The sequence below is a fragment of the Macaca fascicularis genome, chromosome 15 (assembly GCF_037993035.2).
Source record: "Macaca fascicularis isolate 582-1 chromosome 15, T2T-MFA8v1.1".
In the NCBI taxonomy this organism is placed as follows: Eukaryota; Metazoa; Chordata; class Mammalia; order Primates; family Cercopithecidae; genus Macaca; species Macaca fascicularis.
This window is the reverse complement of record NC_088389.1, coordinates 64,521,234-64,539,088: the sequence shown is the minus strand read 5'-3', so window position 1 is coordinate 64,539,088 and position 17,855 is coordinate 64,521,234. Positions and strand designations below refer to the sequence as shown.

Sequence of the window (17,855 nt, the reverse complement as noted above, 5' to 3'; positions counted from 1 at the left end):
CTCCTCAATTGTAACAAATGTATTACAGTAGTGCAACATGTTAATAATAAGGGAAAGTGTGTAGGTGGGCCAGTGGCAGGAAGGGAATATATAGGAATTCTCCATACTCCACTCAATTTTTCTGCAAACCTAAAACTGCTGTAAGGAATAAATTTTTTAGGGTTCTGGTTCCAAGATGGCTGAATAGGAACAGCTCCAGTCTACAGCTCCCAGCATGAGCAATGCAGAAGACAGGTGATTTCTGCATTTCCATCTGAGGTACTGGGTTCATCTCACTAGGGCTTGTCGGACATTGAGTGTAGCCCATGGAGTGTGAGCCAAAGCAGGGTGGGGCATTGCCTCACCCGGGAAGCACAAGGGGTTGGGGAATTCCCTTTCCTAGCCAAGGGAAGCTGTGACAGATGGTAGCTGGAAAATCGGGACACTCTCACCCTAATACTGCACTTTTCCAATGGTTTTAGCAAACAGCACACCAGGAGATTATATCCCGCGCCTGGCTCAGAGAGTCCCACGCCCATGGAGCCTCACTCACTGCTAGCACAGCAGTCTGAGATCGAACTGCAAGGCAGCAGCGAGGCTGGGGGAGGGGTCTCCACCATTGCTGAGGCTTGAGTAGGTAAGCAAAGTGGCCGGGAAGCTCAAACTGGGTAGAGCCCACCACAGCTCAAGGAGGCCTGCCTGCCTCTGTAGACTCTACCTCTGGGGGCAGGGCATAGCTGAATAAAAGGCAGCAGAAACTTCTGCAGACTTAAACATCCCTGTCTGACAGCTTTGAAGAGAGTAGTCGTTCTCCAAGCACAGAGTTTGAGATCTGAGAACGGACAGACTGCCTCCTCCAGTGGGTCCCTGACCTCTGAGTAGCCTAACTGGGAGACATCTCCCACTAGGGGCCGACTGACACCTCATGCAGCTGGGTGCCCCTCTGAGACGAAGCTTCTGGAGGGAGGATTAGGCAGCAACATTTGCCATTCTGCAATATTTGCTGTTCTGCACCCTCCGCTGGTGATACCCAGGCAAACAGGGTCTGGAGTGGACCTCCAGCAAACTCCAGCAGACCTGCAGCTGAGGGTCCTGACTGTTAGAAGGAAAACTAACAAACAGAAAGGACATCCACGCCAAAACCACATCTCTACGTCACCATCATCAAAGACCAAATGTAGATTAAACCACAAAGATGGGGAGAAACCAGAGCAGAAAAGCTGAAAATTCTAAAAATCAGAGCGCCTCTTCTCCTCCAAAGGAAGGCAGCTCCTCACCAGCAACAGAACAAAGCTGGACAGAGAATGACTTTGATGAGTTGAGAGAAGAAGGCTTCAGATGATAGGTAATAAACTTCTCTGAGCTGAAGGAGGATGTTCGAACCCATTGCAAAGAAGCTAAAAACCTTGAAAAAAGATTAGATGAATGGCTAACTAGAATAAACAGCATAGAGAAGACCTTAAATGATCTGATGGAGCTGAAAACCATGGCATGGGAACTACATGATGCATGCACAAGCTTCAGTAGCTGATTCGATCAAGGAAGAAAGAGTATCAGTGATTGATGATCAAATGAATGAAATGAAGCAGTAAGAGAAGTTTAGAGAAAAAAGTAAAAAGAAATGAACAAAGCCTCCGAGAAATATGGGACTTTGTGAAAAGACCAAATCTACGTCTGATTGGTGTACCTGAAAGTGACAGGAAGAATGGAACAAAGTTGGAAAACACTCTTCAGGATATTATCCAGGAGAACTTCCCCAACCTAGTAAGGGAGGCCAACATTCAAATTCAGGAAATACAGAGAATGCCACAAAGATACTTCTCGAGAAGAGCAACTCCAAGAGACATAATTGTCAGATTCACCAAAGTTGAAATGAAGGAAAAAATATTAAGGGCAGCCAGAGAGAAAGGTCGGGTTACCCACAAAGGGAAGCCTATCAGACTAACAGCAAATCTCTCAGAAGAAACTCTACAAGCCAGAAGAGAGTGGGGGCCAATATTCAACATTCTTAAAGAATTTTCAACCTAGAATTTCATATCCAGCCAAACTAAGCTTCATAAGTGAAGGAGAAATAAAATCCTTTACAGACAAGCAAATGCTGAGAGATTTTGTCACCACCAGGCCTGCCTTGCAAGAGCTTTTGAAGGAAGCACTAAACATGGAAAGGAACAACCAGTACCAGCCACTGCAAAAACATGCCAAATTGTAAAGACCATCAATGACAGGAAGAAACTGCATCAACTAATGAGCAAAATAACTAGCTAACATCATAATGACAGGATCAAATTCACATGTAACAATATTAACCTTAAATGTAAATAGGCTAAATGCTCCAGTTAAAAGACACACACTGGCAAATTGGATAAAGAATCAAGACCCATCAGTGTGCTGTACTCAGGAGACCTATCTCACATGCAGAGACGCACATAGGTTCAAAATAAAGGGATGGAGGAAGATCTACTAAGCAAATGGAAAACACAAAAAAGCAGGGGTTGCAATCCTAGTCTCTGATAAAACAGACTTTAAACCAACAAAGATCAAAAGAGACAAAGAAGGCCATTACATAATGGTAAAAGGATCAATTCAACAATACAAGAGCTAACTATCCTAAATATATATGCACCCAGTACAGGAGCACCCAGATTCATAAAGCAAGTCCTTAGAGACCTACAAAGAGACTTAGACTCCTACACAATAATAATGGGAGACTTTAACACCCCACTGTCAACATTAGACAGATCAACGAGACAGAAAGTTAACAAGGATATCCAGGAATTGAACTCAACTCTGCACCAAGCAGTCCTAATAGACATCTACAGAACTCTCCACCCCAAGTCAACAGAATATACATTCTTCTCAGCACCACATCACACTTATTCCAAAATTGACCACATAGTTGGAAGTAAAGCACTCCTCAGCAAATGTAAAAGAACAGAAATTATAACAAACTGTCTCTCAGACCACGGTGCAATCAAACTAGAACTCAGGACTAAGAAACTCACTCAAAACCGCTCAACTACATGGAAACTGAGCAACCTGCTCCTGAATGACTACTGCATACATAACGAAATGAAGACAGAAATAAAGATGCTCTTTGAAACCAATGAGAACAAAGACCCAACATACCAGAATCTGGGGAACACATTTAAAGCAGTGTGTAGAGGGAAATTTATAGCATTAAATGCCCATAAGAAAAAGCAGGAAAGATCTATAATTGACACCCTAACATCACAATTAAAAGAACTAGAGAGGCGAGGGCAAACACATTCAAAATCTAGCAGAAGTCAAGAAATAACTAAGATCAGAGCAGAACTAAAGGAGATAGAGACACAAAAAGCCCTTCAAAAAAGTAGTGAATCCAGGAGCTGGTTTTTTTTTTAAAAGATCAACAAAATTGATAGACCACTAACAAGACTAATAAAGAAGAAAAAAGAGAAGAATCAAACAGATGCAATAAAAAATAATAAAGGGGATATCACCACCGATCCCACAGAAATACAAACTACCATCAGAGAATACTATAAACACCTCTATGCAAATAAACTAGAAAATCTAGAAGAAATGGATAAATTCCTGGACACATACACCCTCCCAAGACTAAACCAGGAAGAAGTTGAATCTCTGAATAGACCAGTAACAGGCTCTGAAGTTAAGGCAATAATTAATAGCCTACTAACCAAAAAAAGTCCAGGACCAGAGGGATTCACAGCCAAATTCTACCAGAGGTACAAGGAGGAGCTGGTACCATTCCTTCTGAAACTATTCCAATCAATAGAAAAAGAGGGAATCCTCCCTAACTCATTTTATGAGGCCAGCTTCATCCCGATACCAAAGCCTGGCAGAGACACAATAAAAACAGAGAATTTTAGACCAATATCCCTGATGAACATTGATGAAAAAATACTCAGTAAAATGCTGGCAAACCAAATCCAGCAGCACATCAAAAAACTTATCCACCACGATCAAGTTGGTTTCACACCTGGAATGCAAGGCTGGTTCAACATATGCAAATCAATAAATGTAACCCATCATATAAACAGAACCAAAGACAAAAACCACATGATTATCTCAATGGATGCAGAAAAGGCCTTTGACAAAATTCAACAGCACTTCATGCTAAAAATTCTCAATAAACTAGGTATTGATGGGACATATCTCAAAATAATAGGAGCTATTTATGATAAACCCACAGCCAATATCATACTGAATGGGCAAAAACTGGAAGCATTCCCTTTGAAAACTGGCACAAGATAGGGATGCCCTCTCTCACCACTCCTATTCAACATAGTGTTGGAAGTTCTGACCAGGGCAGTCAGGCAGAAGAAAGAAATAAAGAGTATTCAATTAGGAAAAGAGGAAGTCAAATTGTCCCTGTTTGCAGATGACATGATTTTATATTTAGAAAACCCCATCATCTCAGCCCAAAATCTCCTTAAGCTGATAAGCAATTTCAGCAAAGTCTCAGGATACAAAATCAATGTGCAAAAATCACAAGCATTCCTATACACCAATAACAGACAAACAGAGAGCCAAATCATGAGTGAACTCCCATTCACAATTGCTTCAAAGAGAATAAAATACCTAGGAATCCAACTTACAAGGGATGTGAAGGACCTCTTCAAGGAGAACTACAAACCACTCCTCAACAAAATAAAAGAGGACACAAACAAATGGAAGAACATTCCATGCTCATGGATAGGAAGAATCAGTATCGTGAAAATGGCCATACTGCCCAAGGTAATTTATAGATTCAATGCCATCCCCATCAAGCTACCAGTGACTTTCTTCACAGAATTGGAAAACACTACTTTAAAGTTCATATGGAACTAAAAAAGAGCCCACATTGCCAAGACAGTCCTAAGCCAAAAGAACAAAGCTGGAGGCATCACGCTACCTGACCTCAAACCATACTGCTAGGCTACCGTAACCAAAACGGCATGGTACTGGGACCAAAGCAGAGATATACATGAATGGAACAGAACAGAGCCCTCAGAAATAATACCACACATCTACAACCATCTGATCTTTGACAAACCTGACAAAAACAAGAAATGGGGAAAGATTCCCTATTTAATAAATGGTGCTGGGAAAACTGACTAGCCATATGTAGAAAGCTGAAACTGGATCCCTTCCTTACACCTTATACAAAAATTAATTCAAGATGGGTTAAAGACTTAAATATCAGACCTAAAACCATAAAAACCCTAGAAGAAAACCTAGACAATACCATTCAGGACATAAGCATGGGCAAGGACTTCATGTCTAAAACACCGAAACCAATGGCAACAAAAGCCAAGATAGACAAATGGGATCTAATGAAACTAAAGAGCTTCTGCATAGCAAAAGAAACTACCAGCAGAGTGAATAGGCAACCTACAGAATGGGAGAAAATTTTTACAATCTACCCATCTGACAAAGGGCTAATATCCAGAATCTACAAAGAACTTAAACAAATTTACAAGAAAAAGTCAAACAACTCCATCAAAAAGTGGATGAAGGATATGAACAGACACTTCTCAAAAGAAGACATTTATGCAGCCAACAGACACATGAAAAAATGCTCATCATCACTGGCCATCAGAGAAATGCAAATCAAAACCACAATGAGATACAATCTCACACCAGTTAGAATGGCAATCATTAAAAAGTCAGGAAACAATAGGTGCTGGAGAGGATGTGGAGAAATAGGAACACTTTTACACTGTTGGAGAAATAGGAACACTTTTACACTGTTGGTGGGACTGTAAACTAGTTCAACCATTGTGGACAACAGTGTGGCAATTCCTCAAGGATCTAGAACTAGAAATACCATTTGACCCAGCTATCCCATTACTGGGTACATACCTAAAGGACTATAAATCATGCTGCTATAAAGACACATGCACACGTAAGTTTATTGCAGCACTATTCACAATAGCAAAGACTTGAAACCAACCCAAATGTCCATCAGTGACAGACTGGATTAAGAAAATGTGGCACATATACACCATGGAATACTGTGCGGCCATAATAAAGAATGAGTTCATGTCCTTTGTAGGGACATGGATGAAGCTGGAAACCATCATTCTCAGCAAACTATCGCAAGGACAGAAAACCAAACACCGCATGTTCTCATTCGTAGGTGGGAATTCAACAATGAGAACACTTGGACATAGGGTGGGGAACATCACACACCAGGGCCTGTCATGGAGTCGGGGAAGAGAGGAGGGATAGCATTAGGAGATATACCTAATGTAAATGACGAGTTAATGGGTGCAGCACACCAACAGGGCACATATATACATATGTAACAAACCTGCATGTTGTGCACATGTACCCTAGAACTTAAAGTATAAAAAAAATTTTTTTTTTAAATAGGACCACAATATAAGTATTTTTATAATGGCTTTTTTTACTACTGTATTCATACAGTATTAACGTCTCTCCAGGGATTCAGCCTGGACAGGCAAGGACAAATATAGGGTGACGATGGGAAGGTTAACTAAAGGATCATGAGGCTGCTGAAAGAGGATGAGACTCAGAGCATGTGGAAATTTAGGAGCAGAGGATGTTTTCTGTCCCTCTAGACTTTTACCCCAAGCCCCATAGAGGAGAGGGACTAGTATTTGAGTGAATGAGTGGAGATAACTGAGCCCTTGTGTCTGAGGATCTCCAACAACATGGACTGTTGAGCAGAGCAAGTTTCTGCTCCTGCTCAGGGACTCCCAGTCCCTGGAGGGTGGCAAGAGGGTGGCATGACAGGACTGAACAAAGCAAGGTGGTGCTTCCACATTCACTTCTGCACTCAGCATATTCTATGACTTCCCTGCTAGGGGTGAGCAGGTACAAAAGTCAAGCAATCCTGGTGGCCAGTTGCCTGAAATTACCATAATCGAAATCTGGGGGGCATGTAGGAGCCTGTGGGGGAGCATGGGTAGGACCTGCGCCACCCACCCTAAACCAAGATGTATGCACATTAACCCCAGATTCCCACATTATGCTGCTGTGACCCTTCTGAGTCACTTTCTTTCACTCTGTGTCTTCCTCCTACATGGCTTTCTGCCCAACTCCCACTAGGCAGGCTTAACACAAAACCTCCTTTGATCTTTGGGGATGCTTTAGGCAAACACCTGTTAAGTGTTGGCTCAGTAGGCCTAGACCTTGCGCCTCCATGGCCTGGAGGCCTTGCAGGGACTGGGCCCCCATCCCTTAGGCACAGAATCATCATTCAGAGGACCGACACATCCATGCTTCTTCCTATCTGGGCTTTCTGCATCCTTTCAGAAGTGGAAACATTATGCTAAATGCTGGGGTCCTGTCTGAGGAAGAAAGTCCTGCCACCTCCTCCTTCTGATGATAGGATGATGGGTAATCCTGGATCTCCTTAGGAACCAGGGGCATCCCAACTGTCCCTCACAACATGTCATAAAGAAGTCATTTCACTTCTTGCCCTTTCTTTAGCTCTTGGCTCCTCTGTGGTAGGTTGGAAGCAGAATGCAAAAGTGCCACCCTCTGAGGGATATCAGGTGGCCAAAGCAGAGGTCCCTCCCAACTGTTCAGGGCAGCCTCTTTGTCTTTCTGCTTCCCAGTCCACTCCTCCCACTCATATAGACTCCCTGGTCCCTTACCTCACTGAGTACTAGGAAGCCACCCCTGCCCTGTTTCTCTATCTGCAGCCCCATGCTCTTGCTCAGGCTGCATGAATTTAGAGCTTTCTCTGTGATCTCTCCTGCTGGTGCAATGTTCCAAGAGCACCTGCTGCATAGATATCAGCAGTAGGCTTTGACCACCTTTCCCTGCCCACCTACACTCTCACACTGCCACCAACTGCTTGGGCCCTAATAGTAACTTTCAGAATCTCTCTCCACACCCAGCTTTCTGGCTTTGGTTCTCCATACCATTCCCCCTACCCATAGCCATAGTCCCTTCCTAGCTCCTCACTTGTCCCTCTTGGTCTGTGCCCACACTCCCTTATATGTGGAGGAATTATTTCTTCTTCTAATCCATTATATCCTCCATCACTAACTCTACTTCTCTCTACCACAGGAAAAATGTCTGCTTTTAGTAAAAGCCAGCTCCTTGATTTGGGTGCGTGCCCCCCACTTCTTCACTTCCACACAACAACGTTCTTCCAGAAATTTTCCCCTTGCTGTCTTGCTTATCCCTCTTGACTGGATCTTTTCTATCACCATCCAGCCATCCAACAGACTACATCTCCTGTCTTAAAAAAAAAAAAAAAACAACTCATTCTGGATCCCACTCTCCCCTCCTGCACCTCTATGAAACAAAAGCCCTTGAAAGAGTTGATTTCGCTTGCTGTCACCAACTGTTCTTCTTCCATTATCTCTTGAATCCACTCCAGTCGTGTCCATTCCTCCATTACTCACCTGAGGCTATTCTCAGGGTCATTAGTGATCTCTATGTTGCTAAATCTAATGGTCAACTATAAGTCCTCATATTAATTGACTGATTGGCAACTTGTCATTCCATTGGTCACCTTCTCCTTGAAACACTTTTGTTTCTTGGCTTCCAGTATGCCGCTCTTCTAGCTTTCCTTCTGTCTTTCTGGCTGCTGTGTCTCAGTCTCCTCTGCCTACCGGTTCTTCCTCCTCTTCTCAATCTTTTAACATTAAAGAGTCCCAAAGACCAGTCCTTAGATCTCTTTCATTTAAGCAACATACATTCATCTCAAACAATACAAATGTGAACTCCTGACTCCCCTTCTCCCACCATCACGCAGTAACACCAAACCTACTCCAATGTCAGTATTTCCCACATCAATTAATGGCAACTTTGTCCTGCCAGTTGTTCAGGGCAAAAACTTTGGTGCCATCCTTGACTTTTTTTTCTCTAATTGTCCACATCCAATCTATCAGTAAATCGTATTGTCTACCTTCAAAATGAACCCAGCGTCTAAATGCCTGTGATCTCCTCTGCTGCTGTAATTACTGAAGTAACCTTAAAACTAAATCTCCCTGCTTCTACTCTAATCTATACCCCCAATGCTCTATTTTTAGCACCATGACCTAAGTGATCCTTTTAAGATATAAATCAGATCTAAGCAGACCCCCTAATAGCTCCCCAATTTACTCAAAGTAAGAGCTAGCTTCCTTGCTGGCTTCCTACCAGGCCTTATACCATGTGGCCCCTTACCACTCTGGAGTCCTCCTCTACCACTTTCTCCCTTTATTCCTTTATTACTCTGCTTTAGGTTCACTGGCTTCCTTGTTCCTTCTGACAGACTGGGCAATCGCCAACCTCCAGGCATCTGCATTAGCTATAATTTCTGGCCGGAATGCTCTTCCTCATTTACCCACGTGACTTACTCTCTTATCACCCTCAAGTCCTTGCTGACATGTTAATTTCCTAGTGAGTCCTGCCCTGAGCTCCTTATTTAAAACTATACCCCCATTCAAGTCTTCTCTAATCCCATTACCCTGATTTTTTACATATATCTGGTCACCTTCTATATACTGTTTTAAATTTATACTTCTTTTCTCTTCCTCCTAGGCATGCTCCCATCGTAAGCTCCTTGAGAGAGCAGATTTTTTTCCCTCTTATGTTCACTGCTGTATTCCCGGTGCCTATAAAAGTGCCTGGCATATAATAGGTGCTCAATATTTATTGAAGGAATGAAGAATGGGTGAATGAATGCCATTCATTCTCCAGCTTGGCAACCTCATTCTGATCCCTTAAACATTTTACTGTGTGTTTTTTAAAATTATTATACAGGGGTTTCTCCAGTGAGTCACTATTCTCTGACATGGCATGCTGTTGTTTGACACCATGCCTCTGTTCGTGTTGTTCTCTCAGGCTGGGGAAGCCTCTCTACTCCCTACCTCCTTCCCAACTAACGCCTGCTCATCCTTTGGAACTCAACCTACATATCTTCTCTTCTAGGAAACTTTCCATGAACATCCCCCAAAACTAGATTAAGTACCCTCCTATGTACTTTCATCTTATTGCTTCTAATGACTTTTTATATGACTGTGTATCCCAGAGTTCATGAGGTTTATGAGACAAGGCCTGTGTATTGTTCACTGTTGTCTCTGTAGTGCCTGGCACAGTGCCCGACACACAGCAAGTACTTGAATATTTGAATTATTGAATGCAAGACTCAGCCCAAAGTTGTTTTTATTTTGACCCTTTTAGGGATCTCTTCATCAACTAGTCTTCATTCTAGGCAGCATTCATTCCATGCAAATGAAAGGCAATGGAGGTTGGAACACGCAGCAGGACTAGAGTGGGCTCTCAGGTGGGTTACCCTTAAAGATCTCAATAACAACAGGGAAAAGACAGGGAGATTCTATCATCTGGTTTTGACATCTGTCATATTAGCTGTGTGCTTCTGCTAAACATTCCTAAAGGAAGGTGCACCATGGCACTCTAAAGGACCTTCCCTGCAGGTTGTGAGCATATACTGTATAGAAGTCATCAATGAATTTTGCCTGTGGGCCAAAAATGCATTAGATTCCTGGCCACTGTTTCTTATACTATCGTCATGTCCACGTTGATCCTCTGAACCCAACACACCATGGGACAATAGAATTCAAGCCTGACCTTCACCGTCAATGCACCTAAAACAAGGGCCTTTCTTCTCTGTTCAAGTCCCTTTATCCACATTCTGTGGTGGGACTGGGAGGAGTCATGTGGAATGCTGACCCATCTGAAATAAAATGTGATTTAAGCTTCTATACCACATAAGAAATACTTTTTAGGTCCTTTACTCTTTCTCTGACTATCATATACTACACTGAAAATGAGGAGGCACAAACAGGTGGCTCTTTGCTTAAAGGTACAAAGTATATTTGGAGAATGCCCTGCTTCACCTGCATGTTAATGGAAATGGCAATGAAAGCCTTTTTCAGGGGGATGCAGAGGTTCAGGAACCTATGAACTCCTTTTTCTTGTAATGGGTATTCTTGCATAAACCAGTGCCTTCTGCTGAGGTGAGTTGAGACCTGGGATAGATTTCCTGGTTGAGTGGCACAAGTCATTTGAGGACAGAGTTTGGAACGTTTGTAGGAGTGGCACAGGACCCAGGATTGGCTGGACTGAAGGGAGTGTTGCTAGAGCAGATTATTTAGGCACTGGGGGGCATCAGAGAAGATCAGGCCTTCCTCCTCAGTAGAAGGAGGCTGAGCCTCAGGGTCCTCTGTTGTCTTCTCTGTTGTAGCTCCCCACACATGATATTTGGTGACAGTTGGACTCTTCTCAACGTTTTTTGTCCTGTCTTGGGTCACTGTCTCAGCCTTAGAAAGGAGAATGGATTCCTCATGCCTTCGATCTTTCATTTCAGGGTTAATCCAGTGCAGAAACAGCTTCATCTTGTTATCCAAGCCAACTTCTGGAGCTTCTGGAAGGATGATGCTCTTGTGAGTATGGACTCCCCTTACCAGACCCTGCAACTCTTATTCCTAGAAAGTGTGACCCTGCAAATTTTGACCCTGCAAATGTTGCCCTGTAAAACATGGCCCTGAACCATTTGACCCTGAAAACTTTGAATCTGAAAAAAATTTACCCCTTCAAATACTGTACTTGCAAAATTTCGGCCCAGCAATTAATGGCCCAGTAAATTGGCCCTTTAAGCTCTGGGCACTCCAGGTTTGGCATTCTCAGAAATCCTTGTTTGGATGAGGTTATTCAGCTTACTCTAACAGCTTTGCAAATTATTCTTATCTGGTCTTTTGCCCCAAGTAATCCTGGAGGATGCTCTTGGAACTCAAGGTTAGGGAGAAGCTGGTGAAGGAGCAATAGCCAGTACTGAGAGGATGGAAATGGGACTCCGCAGATCCAGACAGATCCTTGCTAGTCCCTGCCCAAGGCAACCATCTTAGCTAGACTAAAGTTTTACCTGAGAAAGATCCTGGAGATATATTTGGGAAATTGTGAGCTCTGGAGTTCTGCTTAGATGTGCCCCGTTCGCCCCTGAACCTCGGCAGAAAGGGTGCTCTGTCTGGCTGGGGAGAGCTCCAATGCTGTCCAGATACCCCCTTCTCTGTGATTCCCAGCTGCTTTGAACATCATCGAATGTCACTGGGTTGTCTGTTTTTTCTGCCGAAGTAGGGACTTGTCCTCACTTTTGCAAAGACCTGGTCTAAGAGGTTCAGGGCCCTCCAGGCTGGGTTGTTGACTCCAGCCTCCAGCTGAACAGAAAGTACCTGGGCCTCTGTCGTGCCCCCACTGGGTGTGAGATCCCGGAATCCCAGTAGGCATGGGGTACTGCTCAGGAACTTGATCACCTGTAGCTCTGCTGCACTGTCTTTGGTTCAACTGCAAGCTGTTCTTTCAGGCCAACCCATTCTGGATCTGGGGCACATGGGATGCCTGGTGGGATATGGAGTTTCTGGAGCAATGTTTTCCCTTGGTTTAGCAACCTTTAGACTCCTAAAGGATCCCTGGGTGGAGATTCTTTGGGATGGTCAAAATTTGTTCCCTGAATTCTCTTGTCTTTATGGGACTTCCCAAATGTATCTCGAGGAATTTATTTTTCAGGTAAAAATTTAGTTTGGCCAAGATGGGTGCCTTGAGTGATTAGGGCCTGTGAGGATCTGTCTGCCTCTCTAGCAGTACCATCTCCATCAGCTTGTATTTTAGCCCAGAACACTTGTACATTATCTACACAAGCCTCATTGGTGTTTTGAAAGCATGGCCCAGGACTTACACATTGCTGTTTGGATGAGACTGAGTCAGAGGCTCTGATGGGCTCAATCTGTGATTGTGGATTCATGAGTGAGTGCCTGGGCCACAGCCCTGGAAAGAGCCACATAATAGCGAGCAGGCAGCCCTGACAGAAAGGCCAAAATTTGCCTCAAGTTTCTCAGTGGCTTCCTGGTACAGGGTCTGAGCAGCTCAGGATCATCAGTAACAGCATCTGGTAAGGCCTGTTGCTGCTGGTCAAGGGCTGTCAATATTCAGAGTGTCCCTTCCTGATCTGTGTAGGGGCTGATATGTGTCACTTCCAGGTCCAGGTGTTTGCTTTTCAGAGGACAGGGGCACCAAGTTGCTGCCCAGGCCCTTGGAATACTGCAAGGTGTATTCCAGTGACTTGTAGTCCCAACAATGGCAGATGTGGGCAGGGACAATGCCCTAGCAGATCTTCCCATATTTGTAATCTATGTGGCTCTGCAACATGACCTTGGCCTGAGGAAACAATTGCAGACTGGCCCTCCTGCTACAGTGGATTAGAGCAGGCCACTATTCCCACTGGCCTCTGGTGCTGCATGTTGGGAAGACCCACATAGGTCAGGGTTGTGCTGCTCCAGGGCAGGGATTATTGGTCATCAGGTCACAGGAGGAACTGGATAGACTGCTGGATCTTTTGGATCAGGTCCCAGCAATGGCAAATCAACCCTCTGTTTCAATTGCTCCTGGAAGTAGAATTCCAGCAGCCTCTGGGCATGGTCTAGGAGAATGCTACCTCCATCTTGAGGACTAAAATGGACTTCACCAATCAAAGAGGGTCCTGGATCTAGTGGGAAAGGCTGCAACATGTCTCAGGGCTTACATTGTATTATTTCCTGGATCTACAGAGATTTCTGGACAACAGCTGGCAAACTCCACTGAAGCTGGAGCTGCCTCTACAGCAGGTGCCACTGCAAGGCTTTCACTTAGCCTAAGTCGGATACAGGACATTGATCTGGGTTTGTCCATGGTCAGATGGAGAATGTGGGGGAAAAGATGGGGAAGGACGGGGGATTTTAATTAGTACAGAGGTGAAGGAGAAATCATTGAAGAGAAAAGGCCAAGGGCTCCCCTGTTTTGGAGATCTCTAAAGGCAGACCAGGGATCTCTAAAGGCAGACAGTAATGTGCAGAAAAGAGAAACCACAGTAAGGTAGCTACAGGTGTGGTACACTGAGGCCTCAGTGCATCCCCCAGGCAATGGACAGAGGCCACTTAGAAGCTGAAAGAGGGGAGAGGGTGGAGCTAGAGCCATGGGGGTTGGGATTTGTTCACAGTAATTTTCTGCTCTGAGGCCATGGTGGATCCTTCAAAAACCCTGAAAGTTTAGGTGGACCAGCTAACCTCCCATGAAACCCAGAGTCAAGGAGATGGAAGCTCATCTGTTCAACAGAAGCCTTAGAGATAGCGTTCAGGGTGAAAGAAATGACTGTTTGTCTGTTTTCCATCCTTTGGAAAATTAGAAGTGGCGTGGTATAAGCTGCCACAGGAACTCCTCCACAGATCTTGGGAGACCTCAAATGTGGGAATATGTGAAACAATATCCTTTTCTTTTTTTTCTTTTTTCTTTTTTCTTTTTTTTTTTTTTTTTTTTTGAGGCGGAGTCGCTCTGTCACCCAGGCTGGAGTGTAGTGGCACGATCTCGACTCACTGCAAGCTCCGCCTCCCGGGTTCACGCCATTCTCCTGCCTCAGCCTCCCGAGTAGCTGGGACTACAGGCACCCACCACCACGCCCGGCTAATTTCTTTTTGTATATTTAGTAGAGATGGGGTTTCACTGTGTTAGCGAGAATGGTCTCAATCTCCTGACCTCGTGATCTGCCCTCCTCGGCCTCCCAAAGTGCTGGCATTACAGGCATGAGCCACCGTGCCCGGCCAATAATATCCTTGTACTTGGAGATTCCTCAGGACTTTTTGGACATTGCAATAGCAATTGAAAGGAATGTAGGGTCATAAGGTGTTGTTTTAGGTTTGGGAGCTCTGGGTTCAGGGAAAGAAAGGGAATCTAGTATTCAAGGGCTGCTGACCTTGGTTCTCCAGGACAAATTTGGAGTTGTTTTTCTTCCTCTCCTGCTGGCTCAGAGGAATTCCAGGCTTCTCAAAGTTTGAAGACAGAGATCCCATGACCTGGGACACAGCTGGGACTTGCGATCTCTGTCCTCGCTGAAAGTGATCAGCCCAGGAATCTTGGACGCTGTCTGCACCAGCTGACTGGGCAGCTGACTGGGTTAAAGATTTCTGATCCATTAATTGTGACAGTGTTGGAGTTACAGATGCCAGTGAAAGCTCTTTGGATTTCTGGGAACCCGGATCCTGACTATGCTCAAAAGACACATTAGACGTAGACAAAGCCTCTAGGCCAGAGGAGCCCTGTGATGGCCCCTGTGAAGTCAGGGAGATCTGGTTGTTCTCACCCGCCAGCAATTGCTGAATCTCCAGAGCCATAACATTGCAAATTTGGCAGCAGGGATCTGCACACAGAATTCGCCGCACACTTCCTTCCTGAGGAAGCCAGCCCTGGCTGGGAAGAGAAACATGACAAACATTAATGATGGAGTGACCTCTGCCTTCTCGGAAAAGTGTGGGCCGGGGTTGGCATTGTCCTTTCCCAGTCCTGAAAATCCTGGGGCCTACACTCTCTTGGTGTCTACCTCTCTGCTTTTCTTTCTAAGAAAATGCCATTTGGAGGCCGGACACAGTGGCTTACGCCTGTAATCCTAGCACTTTGGGAGGCTGAGGCAGGTGGATCACCTGAGGTCAGGAGTTCAAGATCAGCCTGGTCAGCATGGTGAAACCCCATCTCTACTAAAAATACAAAAATTAGCCAGGCATGGTGGCGCTACTACTACTAGTAGCAGGTGGCTCCCTGCTACTCGGGAGGCGGAGGTAGGAGAATCGCTTGAACCCAGGAGACAGAGCTTGCAGTGAGCTGAGATTGTGCCATTGTACTCCAGCCTGGGCAACAACAGTGAAACTCTGTCTCAGAAAAAAGAAAAAAGAAAATAAAAAGAAAAAGCCATCTGGCAAGGTGGGCTGAGCTGATAGTCTGGAGCTTGTTGGGCAAGGCTTCAGACAACCATGGAATGGCATGGCCCTCAGAGAAGGCTGGGAGCTGCGGTCAGTTCTCTGTTGACCGTGTTGAAAAGCTGAACTGGGAGAATGGAGCCAAGTGGTTAGCTGATGGGGCATCACCAATTAGAACATGGATCAGTCTCATTTGAGGCTAAGAAACCCAAAGCCTGGTATTTGGGCTTGAAGTTCATGTAGAACCTCTGCGTTCTGAGGGCTATTTGGTATCCCTGCTGATATACCCAACATCTTTTGGGACTCAATCCTGTTCTCTAGAAATCTTAAGAAATGGTTAAGATGATAGGCTGCCATCTGAGGGCTATCTCCCTACTGACAGAGCCAGTGGAGGTAATGTCAGCAGAGTCCAGTTAGCCTCAGAGGAGAGGGAATAAAGAATAAGACAGAGATGACTTCTTTACGCAAAATCCATTCCTCTTGACTGAATAGCTTGTCTCGTGGCTGAATGCAACCCCGTGTAGAGTCTTTTATGAATTATACACTAGTACCAGCCTGAATTCTAGAACTACTGTGACCCTAGCCCAAAGCAGAATTGGGTGACCTTCCCTCCTGAGCTGTCTGGCCCAGCCCCCGTGACCTGGCAACTCTATCAACTAGCGAACCAGCCTCCACTGTGTATGTCTCCTTCCCATCCATTATCCCTCTTCTCATCTCTACCCCAAGCCAAGCTGAGAAATGATCACAAACCAGACTAGCAGCTGGGAGACTGCAAAGAACAAGAGATTACCTTTTCATGAGAAAGAGCAGCTTCCTCAACTTCTTGGCTTCTTCCTGGGAAGTTCTCCTAGCTGAGGAAACAGAAGATAGTGTTATGTGGAACTGGAGAGGATTCAGGAACATCCTATAAGAAGTTGAAGGCCTTTTAATGAGAGGATACTGAAAACCCCAAGAGTCAGAACACTAAGTCACATCTGTGTACAACTTAACCATTTACAATGTGTTGTTCTGTACCTCATATCATTTGTTCTTCACCATCACACTGGGAGTGAGGAAGGATCATCACATGCCCATTTTATGGAGAACAAGACTGAGAGTTGAAGTGAGTCCCACAGGTTTGTAAAACTAGTAAATGACAGAGTTGAGGACTTATGCCCTACTTCTTCATTCTTTATTCTCAGGAGGATAAGATAGAGAATTTTTTTAATGTCCCTAGGCTCTGATTTTCCACCCAAGGAAGTCTTCCATGAGAAATTGTCCCTGAGGGGGTACTAGAGTCTGCAGTGGTTAGAGCACCTGGCTCTTAGCACCAGGGGTCATACAGGGTCAGGATCCATGGGAACCTCACCCACAGTAGAAGCGAATCAGAGGAGAGACTGGGCCTTTACCTGTTGATGTTCTATTTCCAGACTTTTGTTGGACTCTTCGGTGACACTTAAAGACAAAAACATTAGAATGTAAAGCTGCTACACCACTTTTTCCCATATCTAAAATGAAACAAAACTCATAAACATTTCCCAGTCTTTTTCTGTGTTCCAATTTTATATACTCTTCTTTCCTTTCTGTATTCTTTTTCACCCCAAGAGTTTCCTTGTTTGCTTATTTCTGACTCCCTTTCAGGCTCTTCCATACTCCATGCCTCCCGCCCTCATTCCTTTCATAAGTTCTGTGGGGACTTTAGGATGAGATGGGAGGAAAAGTGGAATAGATTAAAGGATGGGTGGGTCTAGAAGCCAAAGGAGTTCAGCCGTCAAATGGCCCTAAATAGCCGCCAACCAGAATAATCACCCGAATTGGGAGCTCTTCTGGTGTCCAGTGAGGAAATCCCCTTAAAAAAGCAAGGGCTAACAGGAACAAGAGAAAGCTGGGGGATAAAATCTTGTTTGAGGCACATCAATTTAGCCATGGTCATAGTGTTTCCCTACCCGGCAACAGCTCCTGTTAGGTCCCAACCTTAATTTTTGGCGGCTCTTTTTCACTTGCCAAATAATTAATGCAATAATGCAGATGGATCCATAGGTGTATAAGGGATATCCAACATCCCACAAAACAAAGGTAGGGCTCAACATGATCTAAACCTCACTAGCCATCCTTCTCCCTAGTCTTTCACTGTCTTGGAACCTAATACCTCCAGATTCTACACCTCATCATTTCTGCCTCACAGAAGAGGGATCCAAACCATCAGACCGC

The 17,855-nt window shown here is 44.6% G+C and overlaps 2 protein-coding genes across 6 annotated transcripts in view; one reads left to right on the top strand and one right to left on the bottom strand.

Annotated features, from left to right (window-relative positions):
• PHF24 (PHD finger protein 24) overlaps positions 1 to 17,855 on the top strand; it is a 294,972-nt gene that overhangs the window by 201,454 nt on the left and 75,663 nt on the right. For all 3 annotated transcript variants that reach the window (XM_074017237.1, XM_045373422.2, XM_074017238.1), the window contains one exon: positions 11,258 to 11,333. In XM_074017237.1, the coding sequence (XP_073873338.1) occupies positions 11,323 to 11,333 (11 nt within the window). In that variant the 5' untranslated portion in view covers positions 11,258 to 11,322. The remainder of the gene's footprint in view (positions 1 to 11,257; positions 11,334 to 17,855) is intronic.
• On the bottom strand, positions 9,519 to 17,800 carry SPATA31F3 (SPATA31 subfamily F member 3). 3 transcript variants are annotated; one of them, XM_015437046.4, is made up of 5 exons: positions 17,591 to 17,800; positions 17,054 to 17,099; positions 16,456 to 16,516; positions 14,669 to 15,162; positions 9,519 to 11,314 (listed from the first exon to the last, which is right to left on the bottom strand). In XM_015437046.4, exons 1-5 carry the CDS (start codon positions 17,732 to 17,734, stop codon positions 11,028 to 11,030), a joined length of 1,032 nt encoding a protein of 343 aa, XP_015292532.1. In that variant the 5' UTR covers positions 17,735 to 17,800; the 3' UTR covers positions 9,519 to 11,027. The 3 variants fall into 3 exon arrangements, with proteins under 3 accessions (XP_015292532.1, XP_045229381.1, XP_073873356.1); XM_045373446.3 differs by having other exon boundaries at positions 10,743 to 11,314; positions 15,056 to 15,162; XM_074017255.1 differs by lacking the exon at positions 17,591 to 17,800 and having other exon boundaries at positions 10,743 to 11,314; positions 15,056 to 15,162; positions 17,054 to 17,250.

What these genes read in the sequence shown, in the direction of transcription:
- SPATA31F3 (XM_015437046.4), bottom strand. Translation starts at nt 17,734, where the DNA reads ATGTTGAGCCCTACCTTTGTTTTGTGGGATGTTGGATATCCCTTATAC. An exon ending in CTAACAGGAGCTGTTGCCGG is followed by an intron (nt 17,100 to 17,590) that starts GTAGGGAAACAC and finishes TTTGTCTTTAAG; the next exon opens with TGTCACCGAAGAGTCCAACA. An exon ending in ATTTGTCCTGGAGAACCAAG is followed by an intron (nt 11,315 to 14,668) that starts GTCAGCAGCCCT and finishes TCATCCTTCCAG; the next exon opens with AAGCTCCAGAAGTTGGCTTG.